The sequence below is a fragment of the Ambystoma mexicanum genome, chromosome 1q (genome assembly GCF_040938575.1).
Source record: "Ambystoma mexicanum isolate Mex_15411 chromosome 1q, UKY_AmexF1_1, whole genome shotgun sequence".
NCBI classification, from domain to species: domain Eukaryota; kingdom Metazoa; phylum Chordata; class Amphibia; order Caudata; family Ambystomatidae; genus Ambystoma; species Ambystoma mexicanum.
Window position 1 is genome coordinate 1,230,083,358 of NC_090922.1, and position 22,034 is coordinate 1,230,105,391.

A 22,034-nucleotide genomic window follows, 5' to 3' on the forward strand; every position below is an offset into this window, starting at 1 on the left:
CATTTTCTATGGGCAGAGGCCCTAGATCGGTGGCAGGAAAAGGGAGATTAGGTGGGGGGAAGTGTTGAAGAGTTGCAGGTGACACCTGAGAAGAGAGAGGAGATGGGTAAGTGAGGCGGCACCAGAGCGGTCCCCATAGGTATGAGCACATGGTCAGATGTCTAAGTGCAGATCGATAGCATTGTCAGATGTCGAGGAGGAGACAGAGTGAGAGGGATGCAAAGATGGAGAGAGAGAGAGTAAGAGATAGTGAGAGAGAGAGAAGGAGCAAGGGCTGCTGGACTGTAAAGCTAAGACCCTGAGTGAGGGAGGTGGTGAAAGGCCTAGTGAGGAGCCAGTGAAACTATCAGGAGAACACCCGTCTGCTGAGCAATGTTTAGCACAGAACCAGTCAGCGACTACTGCTCTGTTCCACTGGCCCGGGAGGAAGTATTTCTCACAGAGCCCAAGCAACCCTAACGCCCAGCCAAGAAAAGAGGAAGTCCAGGAGAGAGATACTTCACCCAGAGACTACGAGTGAGTGGGTCAGCCGCTATAAATACACAAGACTAACTGCGAGAGACATTCTGCTTTGAGTTCTTCAGCCTAACTGACCCTACCACTATTAAAACTAACTACAGTCAGGAGAATGACTCCCATCTCCTGATGAGGGAGTGTTCTACTTTTACTTTAAAGTGTCTCTAAATATACTGTTTTGAGTCTCTGATCACCTTTCTCTATCAAGGTTTGTAACTCCTTTACAATGTTTTGGAGATTTCACTCATCTTTAGGGGTTGCTTTCTAGGGGTCTTTTCGTGGACTTTGTTTGACCCCTTGCTGTTTGGCCTTGTATATTCTTTTGGGCTATGTTTTCCTGGATTGAGTACGCTTTTTGGATGAGCACTGTTCCCTCCTGTTAACCTTGGTTTATCATGGTTATCCTTTATCTTGTCCACTTCTCTTGGCTGGACTTCATACTCTTTCTCTAATATATTCCACTTGGTCACTCTAGAATGCAGGAACATTCTCCCCTCATCTGAGGGTAGTCATATTCACTTTTTATTAATCTCTTTCTCAGGTTAATTTGTAATGTTCGTTTCAGTATTCCTACAGTTCAAGTTCAGTAACTTTTGTTTTTGGATTTTGTCAATTTCAATGGGATGAGTTTCTTTGATCACATAACTGGTCCAGTTTGGCCCGCACGGTCCTCCTGTTCTCCCCGTTGACTTATCACAGGGGAACGTCTGCACGGTCTGCACTCGCTCGGGACCTTCTCTCTCGCATGGTTTCTCCAACAGCTTGTTCTCACCGGTGTATGTCTCAGGTTCTCTGCTCGTTCGGCGTTCCGGTGTCCCTTCAGTTAACTGGTGAACTGGCCGACACCTCTGCGGGTTGGCATTGGTGTAGTTAGTTTGGCAGCCTGCCCACCACAACGGCTCTGTGGTCACGCCACCAACAGGTTTCGGGCTCCTGTACTTTTGGCTTATCACTGATTCTGCACACTGGCTCTCCAGCATCTGCTGCTTTCGTACAGAGCAGTTCTGAACTTCGCGGGCTCCGCAGCTCTCATCAGCTTCATCTCTCGCCTGTGTTATGCTATCAGGGGGCTTCCGCTGCTGGAGTTTGTGTCTCTCTCCCTCTTTGCTTGGCGGGTCCTCCCTCTCAAATCTCCTTGTTGCAGTAAATTGGAGGTTTGTCCTTAAAGAGACAGATCAGGCCTCGTCCGGATACAACGGTACCGGTAAGCATGCCGGTACCGTTGTATCAGGGCCGGCAAACTCCGAGTTGTGCTTACAGGTGCCTTTCATTCTGCCAGCTCTGACCTGGCGGAATGAAAAGCACCCGCGAGCACAGCATTTCAGATGCACCGGCACCATTATAAAACGTGCCAGTGCATCCAACCTCCCCATTCCCATTTGAGCCCTATAGGGCTCAAATGGGAATGGGGAAGAATTTTTTCCGGCTCCCAGCAATGGCCAAATACTGGGTGTGGCTAGGCCGTAATGACCCGATAATTGCCCATTTCTGGGCGCCGGAAAAAATGAATACCGGCGGCAGCCGTGACTGTATTACAGGCACGGCTACCGCCAGCCTCGTAACGAGGCCCATTCTGTTCCTTGATCATCTTTGTCTTCAACCCAATTTCTGGATGTATTGCTGTTAGGCATCGCAGATAGTCCTATGTATGCCATCATGTGGAACGGCTTAGGGAGTTCCTTAGAAAAATGGGATTTCTTGTCCCCAAAGGGGGAAGTCTCTCCCAGTGAGCTCCCACTTGCCCAGAGCATAAGGAAGGGTCTTGTGGAGCGGGCTCACCTCCCTAACCTCAAATGGGGAGGCTCCCCCTAGGGAAGAAGGGACGAATTCCCTCGATTCGTCACAATAACCTCTATCTGTTTTGTTGTGTCAAGTCACAGGGAGAGAACAGGATATGGCCTTGACGAAAACTGAAAGAACCTTTGATCCTCAGACAAAAACAAAGAGCTCTATGGGAACTCTGGAGCGGCCAATGGGAAATCAAGCATATATAAGTAAACCAGTGTCCTGGTTAAGGTTAAGCTTACTTTTTTGTAAATATTATTGCCCTCAAGTGCATAGTGTTGTTTACACCTGTGAGACAATATAAAAGGTGTTGGGAAAGATCTTGTCTGGCCTATGATTGATCAACACTCTATTGATCACAGATAGTTCACGTAATAACTGTGCAGGACCATGTGCACTTGGACGAAACACAATTCGCAGTTTGCCTAGTCTTGCTTTGAAATATAATTTAATAGGAGTTGGCATTTATTTCACACAGTACAGTCGCGCCTTGAAACACCTGTGTATAGGCGCGTTATAAATGCCATATCATATCATGATACAACGGAACATACATGCAAAACTGTGCATTGAACACAAAAAGTGCCCAGTGCACTTACAGACTGGGTTAGAGAAAATCCATCCAATAAATCATACAATAATAATTCCAGTAATAATACGTTGTGTTCTTATATATCACTTTATGCCAGATTCCTCCTGCTTCTAACCACTGTAGTAACAGTTATTATTACCCCATTAATTGTAGTCAATGTATCAGCATTGAAAGGATGAAGGCCTAAATCAGCCGACCCACAAGATTTGATTGTGTGACGTGCAGGCTGTGCCTGCATTTAACTTGTGAGCTGACAGCCCGAGCCAAGAACAAGCCTGGAACAGGAAATTGGCTCTGGATGAGTTCCAGTAGATTCCAATAGGGTTGCGGTTGAATAAACCATGGCCACAAGAGATTGAGAAGCAAATGTTGCTTCAAAACCAAGCGGGTTTTGTGTAGGCACTTCGAGGTCCTATGAGACTGCAGTCTTGTAGGCCTGAAGTAATGGCAGCATAGACTACTGATAGTTACGAAAATCAAAACAATTTATTCACAAAACAAGAGTCCATATTTTACTTTCCTTTTGATGAGAACAGAAGTTAATGTTCTAGTTCCTTCTGGTAGGTGCTTGACCAGTTGTGTACTTCAAAACACTTCAAAGTAAATTTAGATCAGCCTGCCAATTCATGAATGCAGAACATCTGCTAACACCAATCCAGGAATGGCACAAATCTAACAATATAAGCACTGCTCTACAATAATATTTTCAAAAAGAAATAAATCATCAGGACCTAGACAATCGAAAAAGATGGCAGGTGCATGATGTAAAGAAGACCAAATATGATTAGCTGTAACAAGAACTCACCTAAATTCCTTGGTAAGAAGCAAAGCTCCATTTTTGTCTCGATTAACCAGTTTAGCTTCTCCTTTCATTTGCTTTTTTTTCTTTCTCAGTCGGCAGCCTGTTGTGAAAGGAATTAACCAGTAGACTCCAGATGCAAGTTCACCTTTCCATCCAAAAATCTATTAAGCAAACACAGCAATGACTAACTAAATACCATCCATTTTTTATTGGCATTTTTAACTAGTGAACTCTTGTGCTTTTTTAGGTTTAGAAAACATATTTTTCACTACTTTCAGCTGAGCACTTTAGACATTTTGAACAAGAAATGTGATATCAATTTCAAAACCTGCACACAGAAAAAAGCAAAACACAGATAGCGAAATCTTGATTCCCAGTTTGCCATTGTGGGTACTATTTTATTTATTTTAGTTGAATATTTGTTCTACAATGGCCCAAGCCAAATGTTCAAGCATCATACATGGTTCAACAGTTGAAAAAAGGTGGGGGGTGAAATTGAGGTTACAAAAAGTGTTCAAGATAGGGTAGAAAGATTAGGATAGACAAGTGGTAGCAGGGTAGGTGGAGGGGCTGGATTACTTGTGTGGAAACTGGTATGTCTTGAGTCTCCATTTGAAAGGGATGCAGGGGGCAGTGTAGATGTGAAGAGGTAGGGTGTTCCATGCCCATTGGGTATATGCTTGTTTTTCTGTGCATGTGAGTTTGCAGAATGAAATGTGTAGGAGATGTTGGCCAGCTTCTCTAGTGTTTGTGTGCGTGATGGGTTTGAGTTTATTGTGAAGGTAAGATGGTGTTTTGTGGTGGATGACTTTGAAAGCAATTTTCGAGAGAACAGGGAGTCCGTTGAGCTGGGGTGATGTGTGAATGTTTGGATAGGAGGAGGATGAGTCAGGCTGCTGCATTTTGTATGGCTTGCAGGGGGGATGTGCGTTGGTGGGAAGTCCAGTGAGAAGAGCAGTAGTGTAGTCCAGCTTGGACAGAACCAGTGCTTGGACAGTGGTGCGGGTCTGATCTTACGAAGGAAGTGTAGTTGTAGGTTCCATGCTTTGGTGACACCCACTACGTGGTCTGTGAAGGCAAAGTGGGGTTCGATAGTGAAGCCAAGAGATTTGACAGATGTCGAGAGGGATATGTGTGGGTTGTCTGTGGAGAGTTCCTGGATCCAAGGGGTGAGGTTGGGCTTTTGCCTGGTGAAGAGGGTAGCACATTAAATTCTAAAGTCAAAAAGATTGAATAGCTATGCATGTGTGGGATCTAGGAACACCTTTATAATAAGGAAAGAAAACATTATTATAACATGTTAAGAAGGCTGATTTATTTCTTTTAATATTTTTCACATACAAGTAACAATTAACTCCCGAAAAGCACACTGATAAATTTGTACAAACATGACTATCCACCCTTTCCAACAAAGAAAAGAGAAACAACCTCTGAACTTCATGTTGCAGACAATAAACTGGCTGTCACTTCAAGGCAGAACGACTGCTGCAGCATCCCATGATACACTACTTTGGCAGTGAAAGTCGGTTTCATTGTACGCATATTGTTGAGGAAGACTCTGCAGCCCTGTTTTCTACCCTCTGGGGACATGGGAATATTGTTTATGAATGTAATAAGGACATTCTTGAAAGATAATTAGGATTCAAAGTAAGTACATTTTCTTTCCTCGTCATGACATCTTCATTAATATTCATTTACTTCTGGATGCGAGCAGGGAAAAACAGGGTATAGAAGAAAAATGATTTAAACATATTCCTCCGTGATGCTTGGCTATCTGTGAATCTGCTTTTGTGTCTTAATTCGGAAAGGTATACATTGATTTTCATGAAACAGCTTTGTAGAATTAAGACATCAGAACATTTTCAGAACAGCAGCATTAGTCGCCTTCTCTAGTGTGAAATGGTCTTGACTTGCCAGGGAGAGGTTTGTCCGTTTTTTGATAACATAGCAAAACAAGGCAGCCAGTCTGAGGGTGGGTGCCCGTTACAGTGCGCCACACGAAGATTCCACTGGGAGAACCAGGGACCCGGCAGCCGGAGAACATCCTTGAAGACAGGACTGCAAATGTAAGAGTATGCTCATGGAAAAGAGACGGGTACCATCGAAGGGAAAGCATAGCAGCAACCTAGACAATGGGTTTTGTACTTTATTGTCCTCAGCAGCTCTAATAAGGAAAATTATTCTGAAAGCATGCGTGCCCGTGGGAATACATTGCATGACTTTGTTGCTCTGCCAGGAGTACATCTGAGGTGGCTTTTGTGACAGGTAAAACGATTATATATATTCATCTTGAATTTCCGGTTACGGATTACCCTCAGTTTAAGAATCAGAGTGTAACAATCCAACCAACACACCTTGAGACCAGAATCAATCGGTTTTGCAATAACAATGAATTGTATTACATAAAATGTAATCAATATAATGAGACAGGTGACCCCTACTTGAAACCACAACTCAATCTAAATATCCGCATTTCTCTACATGTAGGCAGACAACTTGACATTGATGGTGTCACGGACAATTAAATCAAAATATCTGTAGTAGAAACTTATGCTTACTTTGAAGCCAAAGACACCTGAAATCAAAAAGTGAAGCAGTTACTCAAAATAACATTTAAAGAAAAACAATATACTTCAGTTGCATCTTAAATACAATTCTGCAATACACAGGCTGATTTCTCTAAAATAGCTTATAAACTAAATAGTGGGCACAATCTATGACAAACTATATTTTGCTAGCTTGGACAGACACTACTTAACTGTATCTTCTATGATGTATTTGTTAAAAGCATGTGTAAAATTGTGGGTTTCCCAGTATTTCTGCCACTTTTGAAATGCTGGGATAGTGGGACAGTCGGGCTCAACTCACTTTCTATTTTCGAGGGAACCTATTCACCATCAATTTGAGATGTCTAAAGCTTCACAAGATTACAAACTGTGGAAAAAAGTATTGATACTATAATGTTACTAAGTTTTCAGTTTTAATAATAAATCACAACGCACATACACTTTGCTCAATATTCCCTATTTCACTGACAACCTTTAAACAAGTCTCCAAAAATACTTTTAAATGCAATCTGGGATTTAATTACATTTTAGGAAAAATATCCAAATAATCCCGGGGCTTAGGTAGTCTCTTTAGGTCTGTCTTTTAAAGGCCAAGGACAGTTAAGGGCTCCTACAGGCTTTAGGAAGCTCTGTTAGGCACGCTCTCCCTTCAGTTTGCCTTTGCACCAAAATCCTTCTCAGGGAATATGGTCCTGTTTTGAAAAGGACCTTTGCATTCAATCCAATATGAAGCAGGCCTTTTAAAGGCATTCCTCTATCAGCTTCATTCAGTTTGAGTCCAATGAGCTTTCAGTCTTGTTAAACCGGCTCTCGTGTGTCTATGCTTTCCAAAAACTCCCCGTTGTCCCCATTTGTTTCAGCTGAAAAACCCAGAAAACTCCACCCATAAGGAGAGGGTGAGTACATGAGATTCCTATTGGTCAGTGTGTTTGATTTGTTTCCAGACCCATGGGAAAATGGCACATCCCACACCCATTCCTTTCTAAGTGGTTCCTTCACTTAAGAAGGATGTGTACTGCAGTTTCAGGCTCAAATTGTGGATTCATCTCCTCATGAGTTGTGCTTTCAGCATCTCAGACCACTGAATTGCAGATTTTAGGCAGAATAATTCTACAATTAAATAAATGTACGTTCTGTGAATGTCCAATTTATAAAATCACATTTTCATGGGTCTCTCGCCATGGATAATGCATCTAATTTCTTCCCATCCCGCTAGATTGTACTGTTACAAAGTTGCAATGTAAATATTTTTGTTGCAAAACATCACTTAATGTCAATTATCCTCATCTGTATGGGTGTTACATAAGATCAAAATAATGCTTTTTTTGTGATAGGACATTAGGAGGACAAGATGAGGCATTTTATGTGGTTCAACGTTTTAAGCAGATTTAAATTCACTTTAAATCTTATTGTCACTGCAACAAGCTAAGGTTACTTTTAGATATACCAACTTTTCATGAAAGATGCACACAATGATTAGAAGGTCAGAAAAACTAACTTTAATGTACAAGACTTAACAATTAGTTCTTCAGTCAAACAAAGTTTACTCATATTTTACCCTTACAATTACATAAAAATCAATTGAATGTAGAATAAAAACTATAAAAGCATCAAAATGTAACCGGTCTGCAATTGGTAAAAGGAGGGTTCCTAATTATATTGTTCGTCTTTTCAATAAATATATACCTCCCCCCTCACGGATTCTTTCACAAACGAGAAAATATAATGTCTTCATTATTAGGGATATGGCCTGCGCACAAATTCTAATATTGTTCTTTAAAAAGTGTGGCCTCAGCCATCTCCTTCTCTGGCTCATTAAATTTGCAAATCAATAAAAAGTGTATAAGATTTCCATGTTTTCGTAGCCTACACAGGCATGACCTATCCAATCCCAACCATGGAGTTTTTGAGCGCACCAAAAAACATTCAACCTAATTAAAATAGTTTTCCTGCACTCATGCGAGTTATTTTTGTAAGAAAATTGCAGGGGGCCAATAGATTGTTCGACCCCCACTTTTCCAACAATGTCACTCCTTCCGAGAACCAGCGATATCTGCCCCTCATGGTGCAGTCTCATCTCCATCAGAGCATTCTTTATGTTGGGGATTCATGGGGGAATCTAACTGGACTTTCAAAACAAACTGCGCAAAGCGTACACAGGTCTGGCTTACAAGGCTATGATTCCCCAGCTCACTCCTTAAAGCAGCCCCTGGGGCGGCTGGGGTCAGGCCCCTCAACCTTCTCAGAAAGACATTCTGTCTTGTTAGAGGAGCAAAAACAGTATGTAGATGAAGTAGCTCTACCTCACTTTCCCAGACGAGGAAGTCCTTAGACCTACCAATCTTGATAGGGGAGGTTGAGACATTGATGAAATCCCTTAAGACGAGAGCCCCAGGCTCTGAAGGCTTTAAGTCACAATTTTACAAGATTTTCCCGGCACATTTGGTAAAAGCCTTGACAGCCCTATTCAATTCCTTTCGGGAAACCGGCAAAGTGACATCTTCTAGGCCAATATCTTTATTAAATATCGATGCAAATATTTGACCAAAAGGCTTGCGGGGGTCCTGCACCGGGTGATAGATGCAGATCAGACTGCCTTCATTCTTGGCAGGACCACAGGAGACAATGTCCTTCAGGCGCTGGACCTGGTAGAGGTAGCAACAAAGAACCATAGCAAGCTGGGGCTTCTGGCGTTGGACGCTTCGAAGGCCTTTGATAATGTCGAGTGGACCTTTGAGGCTTTCGAGCCATGGTGTTGGCCAATTAGAACTCTCGCGTGACCTTGCTGAGAGTGAATCAGCAGCAATCCAGCCCCATTCGTCTTACTTGCGATACGAGACAGCGGTGTCCTTATCCCCATTCATTTTCGTTCTTATGTTGGAACCTTTTTGCCAAATGGGTTAGGGACAATCTGGCAACAGAAGGCATAACGTTGGGGGGGAGGGCCTAATATAAACTGTCCTTATACGCAGATGATGTACTCCTATCCCTCACTGGGGTCTCCTCATCCCTTCAACACACTTTAGATGAGCTGGGGGCCTTGAAACGCACAGCAGGCTTCACTGATAACTATCACAAGTCTGGGGCGCTGGAGGGTGGGTCTATTGTATAGCTGCCCTTCGCCCCTGCAGCCTGATTAAATGGGAAATTAAAACACTAAAATACCTAGGCGTCCAGATCTCAGCGCATCGAAAGGAAGTACACCAATCAAATTTCCCACAACTCTTCAGGGCTTTAGAGGTAGACCAAGATAGGTGGAAATCGCAAGAAATCTCCCTTATGGGACGCATCACGGCATGCAAAATGAACTTGCTCCCAAGATTCCTCTACCACTGTGCAGTGCTGCCGGTGGAGCTCTACAGAAACCCCTGATGCACCTTCAGCAAAGAGTCCCCCTATTTATTTGTCTGGGGAAAAAGCCCAGAATTCCCAAAAAGGTAATATTGGGTAGTGCTAGTCTGGGGGGGGCTGGGAGTCCTTGATCTATGGAACTACCAGGTAGCTGCCAAGTTAGCACACCTGCATGTATCTGCTGATCCACCTAGATGGGTAGAGATCAAGCATGCCTGTCTCCCCCTCCCCTTGGGCTCCCTACCTTACACTTCCTCGGTAGCCGGGCTGCTGTCCTCCACAAAAACTACCATAAAACTGAAACGGAGCACTGAAGCGGACGGGTATCCCGTGGGTGGGGGGGGGGGCGGCCAGGGCCCAGGTCCCCGCACACTGATCTGTCACAACCCAGACTCTCTCTTTTTGTCTTAGGCCCGCAGACTTCATACAAGAGACACAAGGGTGCCTACAATATATCTTGCATCTCTTTGAACAAGGGACGGCCCTGTCCTCCTTGGAAGGAAAGGGAAAATGTAGGCTGTCAGAGAGGGAGCAGTTCAAATACGCCCAGGTTAGGCACTGGGTGGTCCACCCTTTGCCGGGAATTGGGTCCATTGAGCGGACCCTGCTGGAGGAGGAGCGGGGAGGGAACATATCCAGGCTTAATAATTATAATAACTATAATTGGAGGAAGGATAGCTCAGGTGGCAACACAGGTTTGAATCCCAATCCTGCGCTTAAAAATCACTTGCTTGTATTGTATGCGTTATAAATGAACACTTATAATTATAATACCTCTGTCAATATTGGGGCCCACAATTCTTATAATTAGTTCTTAGTATTCAGTCACCATTTAATCATATTAGCGCTCATGACAATACACTACATATGTCCAATGACACTAGGTATGGGCCACCACGTGTTTCACTCCAATCAGGAGCTTCCCCAGGGTCGAAATTACTAATGGTCATGTACATTCATCAGTGAAAGTAAACACATATTTCATAGAGTGCACTATTTGCAAGTTGTGTCATGTTCAATCTCGTATTACATGTTCCAACAAATGAAGATCAAGAAAAATAAAGAAACAAAGAGGGCGAAAGCAAAGGAAATAATAAATGAATCACGAAAAAGCTGATCATATTTTTATGTAGTTCTGATGAAAAATAGATACACAGCAGGTTTCTATGTTGGAAACGTCTTGTCAGGTTCTTGGAAGGTTTCTTGATAGCACAATAAATGTTGCCGGAAGTAAATTACACTGCTGTAAAATCGGGATGATCATATGACACATATGACATATGGCAGATGAATATAATTGTTATAAACAGATGATGCAGCCTACTTTAGTTTATGACTGTTACAGGACTGATTGTCTGTATTAGATTATTGTATTTCCCTTACAATCGTTCTAAAATGTTTTACTTAATGATTCCTCCTCATTTAAATGTGTACTAAAAGCACCGTCAGTACTGCATTTGAGAATAGAGCCATTATATCCTGTGCTCTTTTATCTTTATAATAAGATAGAATTTGCAGACAACCAGAGGAGAAATAATAATTTATTATAGATGTTGTGACCAATCTGAGGAGGTTGTCCCTTCTCTCCTAGGGGGGGGAGACCTTTATCATGGGGTCAGAGTGGTGCGTTCACAGTACAATAATCCACCTGAGGGTGGTGTACTGAGGGAGGATCGCATGGGGAAGGAAGCCCCCTATGGGATTTGGGACGACTATTCTCAGGAGACTCGGTATCCCTCAGCTGTAGTACCACCAACCCCTTCCCAGGTAGTAAGGCCTCCTCCCCCCCCTAACCACAGATAATATGTTCTATTGTCAAGAAAGTTAGAATAATACACTTGGCAGGAATGGCACACAAAGGAAGTACTTTGCATCAGAGTTTGAAAGAAGTACTGTGATGGAGAAGATGACGAGTCTGAGGATCACTTTGAAGGCTCAACATGAGCGGTCTAGTTTCTCTCGGTTTGTCATTGGCCTGAACGAAAGCAAAAGACCAGTGTGGGAGTTCAAAAAGAACTTAGCTGGGATGCATGGAGAAAATGATCCTCCAAGGAGGAACTGTAGGAGATGTTCTCTGGGCGAGCGGACGAAAGCCAAACGGAAAGTTGTGAATGGAGGAAAAGTAGAAGCTGAAACAGGTCCATGTTAAAAGGGCTGCATGCACTGCTGCCAAAACAAACCTCTGGGCTCCCCAGACCCCGCCGAACCATCTATGAGGATGCACACATGCCAGGCAGTCCCAAAGGTCTGCAGAGCCGGTGCATACCCCGTTTCTCACCAACGGAGCCTCGAGGAACAATACAGCTGCTAGGTGAATGCTGGTACCTTCAAACAATAACCTAACCTAGGTGGGTTACACGAGAGGGGTTGGAGGTACAGTGACAAGGGAGTTGAAGCGAGAAGTTGGAACAAGAGGGCTTGAAACCCTGAAAAGGAAATGCTAGTCATGGGCCAGAAACCAAAAACTCCTTTGAAAGTCAGAGGGAGACAAGAAGCTGGAGCAAGAGGGTCTGGGGCCTTGAAAAAGGTGCTGCGAGGCAGGACCACAGCTAAATCCGTTTGAAAGTCAGAGGGAGACAAAAGGGTATGGCACCCCGAGAATAACCAGGAGAGAGAAATTGTATGTTTAGCAGGAGAGTGAACCGAACTGACATGACAATTGAGTCTGCGAAACCGACCCATGTGAACAAGGGGGTCAAGGACCCTGGAAGTGAAAAGGACATAATCATATGCTTGGTAGGAAAGTGTGCCAAGTTGATAGGATAAATGAAATGTAGGGGAAAGGAACACAACCCTAGCGTTGGAATTCAATACTTATGAACATTGTTTATTTCATCACTTTTTGCCCAAGCGACTGAACTTTTACACTCATTAAAACAATCACGAACACTTCACTTTGAGAAGACATTGAACTTGCACAATTAGATTGAGTTGTTAGTATTAGGGACAGAAGTAGGTGTTTAGGACATTACATAATCAGGATGCCCGAAATCAAAAAGTCAATTTCACTAGTTTTCTTTGAGGCAGGGAAACCCCTCTAAGCTTTAGGGACAGAGGCATTTTTTTCCAATCTTTTCTTGTTTAATCAAAGTCTCTACCCAAAAATATGCCATCATTGTGTCTGAGCCTTACTTCCGCACCCTGATAGCGTACAATGCAGTTTTGTCATATACCCAATTTTTGCACATACAAGTCCAGAAGAAATAAAACAGGTAGGTTGTCCATTTTCTCTTTAAGAACACAAAAAGTGAGTTATGGGAACAGAAAGGGATTTGCCCACAGACAAGACGGTGGCAAGAGCTACTTGTAGTTAATGGGCAATAGGCAGGAGCTATTGCGGTGGCGATGAATAAGATAATTTATATAAAGATTTTTTGGGCGGCTTATTTGCTCTTTATGTGAAAAAGCTATTATTTTATCAGCAGCCGTGTCCTAAAATTTGTCAAGCATATCCGAATGTAGGATATTAATTGGGACTTTCAATGTGAAGGCGGACAATGCTTGCTATCCACAAGTGCTCAGTAATCTGATGTGTAGCTTGAAACAGCAACAAAACTCAGATGCTGTCAGATGGGATGCACAGTTTGATTTCCAAAATGTTGTCTGAAAGAGGTAGATTCACAGAAATAGCCATTCGCTAACAGTGCAGATGCCCACCTTGTCATAGTGTTTGTACCTAACCGCACACCTGATATAGCAGACATAAATTAAAGACAGTTTTTAAAATCTCTTACAAGACAGTCGCACGAGTTGCACATAGAGAAGGAGTCAAGTATCCCCACCCAAAGCTCTGCTCCCTTTTTGCCTATATGTTGGGAGCCAGAGTGTGAGACACGTGCAGTACCAGTGAAGACACCTATAGCAAAAAGAATCATAGCAGTAAGGTACCCATTAAGGAAACTATATATGCACTCACGACATTATGGCCATTTGAATGAAATCCCAGAGGAAGTGTGAAAATGAGCAAGAGAGAAGATTGGTGATGTCATGCAAAGCAGAGCTGACGCATCCAGAAAAGAGGCTGAAGAACAGATGTTCTCTAGGATCTAAAGAGAAGGTGTTAAAGATAAGCAACATTTCGGGCTTGAGATGAAGATGCTCATGCTACAGAAACGATACAGAAAATGCAAAGTCATTTTACAATTGTACAGATTCAGTAACGCAAGGAGACAAAGAATTCTTAAGGCTGGCTATGTAGTAAATAGCTTGTGGCGATGCGCCAACGTATATGCATAGGAATGTATAGAATATGGATGTTCCAAAACACACTTTAGCAGAGTCTGGACCCCGTGAACAGAAAGGCTTTTTAAGTGTGGCGCAGTTGGAAATTGACTTAGACAGAGGTGAATTCAAGAAAGGCTTGGCTGGCCCCGCATCAGGAAGTCAAGGCCACCGTGAGCCTGAATGTTCATGCAGTAGCTACAAAATGTGGGAAAGGAACAAACTCCTGTCTGAGGTGAGGTGCAAGAACATTGAAGACGTCAAAGGTTCATCATTTTAATATTTTTAATACAGAAAAGCTCTGAATCATGGTCTCCAGTCACATGGTCGGATGAAAACAGATACCGAGTGGTGGAGCTGCATCGAAACCAAGAGACAAAGTACGCCTATACTCCCTTTTATTCAGAGGCATGAAGAACATTTCCAAGGCCATGTTCAAAGGCTAATTGACTGGCAGACGGAGTGACGATAGATGGCAAGCTAATTAGGTGGGAAGCTTTGGTCAAGACCAGTCCACCAGCACTTGAGTGCCAGCCTGCGTGCTGCTAGCATGTGCGGAATATTACAGAGGGGTACAAGGGTGCCAACAAATTAGAGGGTCACCTAATAGAGAGCCCTATAGTTTGTATAACCAATAGGACATTGTGTCTTTGATGAAAATTCATAGTGACTTGCACTAGAGGAGGGCTTAGTTGCCCACCTGATGTTAGAAACCCACTTTCCCTGATAAGTATGGAACGTATACCTAGATGTTCCCTCTAAGCCTATCACTTTCCCAAGTAAGTTTTTGTAGTTTGCCACATAGATTGACTTCAATGATGACAAGTTTTTACTATATAAGTTGTATTTTTTATGAAACTCGCAGAGCAAGAAGATTGAGCGCATGTTTGTTGATGTTTGTTATACTCCCTGTTTGAGACAATTGATATTAAAACAGACTTACTTTGCCAAATTCCTGTGTCAGTCTAATTATTGATGTTTGAGTATATTCTGCCTCTCCATCTACCTCAAAGTATTGCTACCTCGTCTTAAAGGGCCTTGTGTTGGGAACACGGGTTCAGCGCCATCGGTAAAAGTACATTTCTTTTTCATCAAATAATTAACAACTTTGAAGGATATCTCTGTAACAGCATTTGCATGCCAGTGTTTAGTTTACCTACTCTGTAGGATCGAAGACAGGTTCCTTTGGGAAAATAATGTTCATAATGTGTGTGTATTATTGCAAAATGTCTTTCAACGTTACTCTTTTTCTTCCACAAACTTGGGCACTGTAGATTAAAGATGCACATCTTTTTACGCTGAAGATACAAAAATGGTTTCCCCATTCTGGATGGAAATGGTACATCTTTTGGCTTTTGTTGGATGGTGCGTCTGCATCCAGGATTTCAACCAGCAAGGGTGTTCAATTGTTCCTTTTGGGGCTTAATGCGCAAAAACAATATGGAAAATATTTCAATCAAGGTGTTGTACAATTTTGTAAAAAGTCAGCATGCACCATTTTCTGCTTTGTCAAAAAATAAAATCCACGGCCAGTTTAGCAAGTTACCCAATTCATGAAAATTGCTCACATTGTCACAGAATTCAGCCAAGGAAAAGTAAGCCAACCTTGTTGACTAACCATAAAAGTTTATATGTCAAAATAAGGGGCAAGAATGAAAAAAAATGAACATGTGGAAACCATGTGGTCAAGTTATATACAAGAAAAGTGTAACTCACAGGGCTAAAATAACATTCCACATTATAGCGATAACTTCATGGAACAACCCAACCAGACACGGTATGAATGATTATATGAACATTTTGAGCAAAGAGAGCATGGTTGTAGTGAGGGGTGACTTATTCATAATTGGTGGTGACCTGTCAGCCCTTTATGAAGGAGGTGGTATCAGAACAGCTCACAGGATCGCTGCCTCTCCCTGCAGCAATCATGCTGGTACTTCTGGTTTATGACCAATGGGCCATGCAAGGCTTGCACATACAGGTCTCTGAAACATATTGGAGTTTTTCATGTGTTAGAGAATTACTTGTACATTGTCTCGTGATCCATGCATAGTTTGGAGTTATTCTGTGCAGTACCTTTTTAAATATTTGACGGAGAAGGGGGGGACCCTTCCCAAAAATAGATGGAGATATTTAGGGGATCTATTTTAAAGCGTTTTTTTTTTTTTAAATGAACGACTGCCATCTTGTTTTTCTCTCGATGCGAGCGATATCCGTACATTGTACATTGTATGGGGCTTTTCCCAATTTTTTGGAGAAAAAGAGTGCTCATAAATAAATTGCAATAGTTCGGCCCAGTATTGAGAAATCCCCCGTCAGAATTTGAACATATGGGTACAAGTTCCCACATATATCTGTAGATCTCCCAGTTTGTGTACATAGCCAAATGGGAGAAACCCTATTAATTGTTCTCTCATCTCACCTCAATGTTCTCTCCCTGTATTCAGCACCCTATTTTGTACAGTGCTCTGTTACTTAGTAACTAGGTGTAAGCTATATTAATCCTATACATATCAAAATATATACATACTACTGCTCACTTTTTGCACCCAATTACTTCAATGTACCCTTGTTTCGAAAAAAAATAGGTTGAAACAGGACTCTCAAATAATGTTTTTTTAATTTCTGGCAGTGATAGCACATGTCATTTTACATTCCTCTATAGGTATATAAATATCAGTCTACAAGCCCCAGAATGCAGAGCAGGCAGTAGTTTTCCAGTTTTACTTTAATATAAAATTGCTGTTAACGCTTGAATTCCTGTATTGGGACACGCATAGAGGGGGCTACACCATATCACAGCAAACTCAATCTTAACATTTAATAGTTTGGGTACTATTACCCTTATCCGCTATTTTGAAACCACACTATGGTGACCACCAGGCTCTCATTCGTCTCACAAATGGATGAGACTTTGGGCTTCTGAAACATGCTAAGGCCCTGCACATGAAGGAAAGCAGCCTGCGACTGAGCAACCAAAATATGCAGGCTTGCGTCTTTCAATAAACCAGCTTTTTTAATTTGTATTACATGCTCTTGGGAAAGCTGCTGATGAGGTGTGCAGCAGTCATTTTCTCTGCCTTTGTGTCGTTGTGATCTTTCCTTATAGCAACAAGCATGGTTTGGGACAGCATAGTGGGGAAACACACAAGGATAGGGATAGAATGGGGATTGTGGCAGCTCCACTGTATAAATCCTTGGAGGCCTACCTCATAGAGCAGATGTCCTTAAAACAGGGAGCACCATATCTTCGAATAACAAAACAATTCACAATTTTATAAACAGCAAACGTAACGCTTTTTTCTTATAAGCTGGGACGCACAAGGATTGTCTTTTTTTTTTTTTTTACACAACCACCCACACTGGGCAAAAAACGATTACAGCTCTAGCTGTATTTTCCCCATTTTGATTGAAAGGCTACACATGGCAGCATGCAAAGTAATGCTAACCAAAATAGATCTAAAGAAACACAGTGAGACTGAAGAAAATCACAGCCCCATCTTTATTTCACAAGGCATAGAGATTTATGCATCCCCCTTTCCTTTCTAATCCACCAACATTTGCACCTCTTGGTGACAACACATTTACTTTTGTTATTGATAGTTAACCCCTTGTTGCGCCACTGCCCAAATCCGTTCCATTACAGATGCAGCCTCTCCTCTCGCCTTGACTTCCCTTGGTCTTTTCGCTTTCCCTTTTCCAAAATAAAGAGTTGTGGTATGATGGGACTTGAGTGATAGCATCCCATGGAAGTATCAGAGGGTAGGCTGGTTCGGGGAACATAATGGGGGACTTCTGTGTCTTATCTTAAGGCATCCTCTCTGATGTAAAGTCATGAGTTAAGACAGGGGAGGTGTAACAATATCCCATGACAGTAGAGGGAGGGTAAGATGGATCAGGGCAAGGAAAGGGCAAAAACCAAGTCTCGTCTTCAAGCACCCTCTCCCCAGCCTCCATTACACCCTGCCCAGGTGATCCTCCCTCGCTTGTCCGTCCCAGGGTTAGGATACAAGAGTGATGGCCCTCTCCTGGCCACCACGCAAATATTTTGGTAAGAGTCAGGAGTTAACACAACTCCCTGGCTTTAGAAATGTTCTTTTGGGTGGACGTTCTACACAAATAAAATGGAAGACTTGGGGTTTTATTTGTAAAGTTCTTCATGGAGTTCTATCTGCCAGTGCTGAAAGTATAAATTACGTTAGTCTACTTATTTGGTAATGTTCTCAGGAAAAGAGGCTCCTTGCAGTGTATCATCCAAGATGTCCCAGGCTAACTGTCGGATCATTTTGCTAGCTGGGGCCAAGATATGGAAGATCTGCTCATCTAGATTGTGTCAGTTGTATTACCAACTATAATTCAGTAATGTCCTAACAGGATACATTTTCCTTAACCTTAAGTGTTGTTTAAGGTCTTAGTACTAGTTTCATATTCAGGTTCTCTGTACATGGGCTCTATTTGAGATATTCCACAGATGTCAATACATAGCTTCTATTTCAATAGTCTAAAGTGAGGGGGGGGGGGAAGGGAGGTGGCATATAATGGGACTCTGACAGAACAGAAAGGCCCAATTCTGCTCAGGATATGAGCCCAGTAATTAGTGATGGCATCTGTGATATACTCAATGCAACCCGTGCTCACTGCAGAATATGTAGAAATCCAGTCAAAAATATCACCACAAATTGCCAAAACGAAGAAAATAGGTTTTAAAAAAACGGGAGGACTGATTTATGGAGAAAATCATGTTAGCAATGATGAATGGCAGTTGCAACCGCCTTTTCTCTAATCGAGGCAGCTCTTTATTCGCACCAAAGAAAAATAGTTTAGGGACACCACTGGGAACTGTGAGGAATGGGATGTATTTTAAGTCCAGGAATAAAGGAAGAATGACTTAGTATAGGGGTGCACCGTTTTGAAACTATAGGCTGCACACTAGAGAGCTATGCTGTTGGAAGCAGAGTGTGCTTCCAGGGGTGCTTGCCAAAAGCATCAGAGGTGTGAAACGTCTACGTTTGGAGATCTGGGTTCACATCCCACCTTCAGCACTTGGCCAAAACTGGGTGATTCTGGACTAATGCTTTAGCTCTCTGCATCAGTTCTCTGAACAGAACAAACCTGACAGTTCTTGGAAATAGGCAGAACTTGAGGACTGTAAAGTAAATCGATACAAAACTGGAGCATTCTGTTTAGCTTGGAAGTGATTGAGTTCAGTGTTGCCGCTTAACATTGCTTCTTTTCTCTACTAGTGAAATGCAGTAAAAAATAATGTACGCCAATGGGTGAGTGAAACAGCGTAAATAGGATATATGTATATATCGCCACCCTATAGTTAAGGCGAGTTGGACTCCCATAGCAGGTCCGAAACAGCTTCTGCGCAAAGCGTTGTCTCGTGATCCATGCATAGTTTGGAGTTATTCTGTGCAGTACCTTTTTAAATATTTGACGGAGAAGGGGGGGACCCTTCCCAAAAATAGATGGAGATATTTAAGGGATCTATTTTAAACCGTTTTTTTTTTTTTTTTAAATGAACGACCGCCATCTTGTTTTTCTCTCGATGCGAGCGATATCCACTGCTATGTTAAATGCAGAAAAAAAAACTATTTACAGTTCCAAAACATCAGAATGTAGTTAGGCTAGTGGGGGGGGGTGGTGGGGGTTTGGGATAGCTGCAGATTTGGACACCCGGACTTTTCCTCAGGTTGGCAATTCATTTCATATTGGGATTTTGTTTTCCATGGAATATTTCACTGCTGATTGCTGGGGTTAAAAGGTGATCACTTTTGATACTTTGCCAGCATATTTATTTGGAAGATATCACTCTCTTATTTTTCTGATGTTCATTACTTTTTTTTAATGTCCAATGCTATTTTATCTTCCACACTTTCTTGTAAGGATAAGGTAAATTGAACTACATTTGTATATTTCACTTTAAAATATATGGTCACTTACTGAGCATACATTCATGGGTGCCAGCTTTTGATTGTCGCTATGGGGGCAAAAGTAACTGGGCATATGGTATTCTTGAAGCTGAAAATTGTTTACCCTTTTTCATGCTGCTTAAATGTGGTTAGTTGGGGTTGTGCGGTGTATCACAACAGTCACCAAAGGACTAGCCCTAAAACAAGGGGCTTGTAGCACACTGCTTAACCAAAGTGCGTGGTCCTCCGCAAATACATGTATGTCACTGCACATTGACTAAAAACATTGTGAATTTCCTAAGCCTGCAATCTTTTATACATAATCAAAAAGAATAGATATGTTTACAGCTACAGCGGGTTTCCCATCCATGCAGTAACTAACTGGGACCGACTCTGCTTAGCTTCAAAGAGAGGAAGGAGCCAGCCCCCTCAGGCTATGTCACCTAATAAATAAACCCACCTTAGAAGATCACTTAGAGCAGCATGGCCCCATGGCAGGGAAGGAATGTAAGACAAAAGTGAAAAGTTAAGTGCCTGTGCGTGTATCTATGTATGTATATATGTGTTGTTGGGAAAGGTTTCGGTAATCGGGGAGACACGAGGAAGATTGGTGTCTGTATTTTGATGTCTGCGTGAAGGACGCGTGAGCAAGTACGTGCGTGTGTGCTTGTATGTGTTTAGGGTGGAGGGATGAAAGATGACTGCATGTTCAGGGAAAGGGACAGGCCCCGTGGGTGATGGGGGCCTTAGGGGCGTGAAATCCCTGCCCCACCCCCCGGTGTATTGGATATTGCAACCTGGGACAGGGCAGGCTGGGTGGGAATAACAGAAAGTAGGGGGGGTCAGGGGTAAAACCCACCGAAATCATGATATTTTGGAATAGTAAAGGCCGCAGCAAATCTTTTGTGCATGTGGCCTTCAATATTCGAAAATATCACATAGAACCAAATCTAGCTGTGAAGATCTAATAGTATAAATGGCTTGTTGTCCCTGTAAAAATGTTGAGAATCAAAATATATTTGTAATAGTTTCAGATGAAGAAACCTAGAGCATGATCTTAGAGCTGATGAAAGCGGTGACTGCAAATCAGAGTCTCTCAAACAATCGCATGCCCAAAATCGAGGTATGCTGTATTTGCCTCTTAGCCTCCCCAGACTAATATTTCACAATGAGAAATTTTGCTATTAAGAAGTGATTTATTTTTAAGACTTAATTTGTTACCTCAGAACAGCCTCTACAAGCAAGCTTTCTCGCTGCGAGAAATAGGTCTCCTCTTTTGTAATGTTTTCTTTTGTTTGAGCTCATGGCCACCCCATGTTTGGGGGCGAGGTACTGTAAGCACTTAATCAACATTATATATTCGCTAAGGCTTCTTTGATGTTTGTCACCAATTGTGGTCCTTCCCATGGCTCTCATGCCGCCATGGCTTTCTCTTACTATATGAATGGTATTGGTCATTGCACGTAGCTATATAAATCAGAAGTGTGCAATGCTGAAATCATTAGAGCACAATCACCAGAGCAATGCTGGTCTGTGATGTCTTTCCCATACCCATACTATCTTAAGGGAAACAGCCCGAGATACTTCCCATATCTTCTGCAAACCACTAGTCTTTCCATCTAGGAAAGCAGTCCATGTCCATATACAGACAACTGCCTTATGGAGGCAAGACCCGTGGGCCCAAAAGACATGTATAATGTCCATAGCCGAAGTCCGTGGCCACCTATTGGGTGTAAAAGTAACATATTGGGGGAATATATACAATGGGCCCGGCCGAAAATCCTGTGCCATAACAAAAAGTTGCACTTTAGTTCTTTATCTAATCCAACTTGACAACACAAAGTTCTAACTTGGATTCCAAGGATAGTACACAATTGTTTAACAAAGCGTTCCTCTTTCCACTTGTATTCAAGGTCTTGCGACAGATTCTTGTCGTCAACAATGAAGAATTCAGAACTTCATTAACTTCAAAAACATGTCTTTGTCAGGATATTTTGGCACCACTTCAACTTCAGGATCACTTGATTAAAACAGACATCAATTGAACATTTTTCAAAACTTCATTAGCTTCAAAACAAATGTAAATGTCAAGATGTTTTGGCACCACTTCGTCATAAGCTTTACCCCACCACAGTACGTTATGTGCTTCTACCTGGTTTACTCTCATGCCAGGTTTGCCATTTCTACAACACTTTGTTCCAGTGTAAGCTTGCCAGAACAGAACCAATGGTAACCAATGCTCTCGATCTGATATACTCTCCCTGTCAGCAGATAAACTACTTCAG

General features: G+C 42.3%; 1 protein-coding gene across 6 annotated transcripts in view; it reads right to left on the reverse strand.

The window, feature by feature from the left end:
* EFCAB7 (EF-hand calcium binding domain 7) overlaps positions 1-22,034 on the reverse strand; it is a 1,178,320-nt gene that overhangs the window by 383,455 nt on the left and 772,831 nt on the right. For all 6 annotated transcript variants that reach the window (XM_069642000.1, XM_069641997.1, XM_069641998.1 and 3 more), the window contains one exon: positions 3,699-3,856. In XM_069642000.1, coding sequence (XP_069498101.1) covers positions 3,699-3,856 — 158 coding nt within the window. The remainder of the gene's footprint in view (positions 1-3,698; positions 3,857-22,034) is intronic.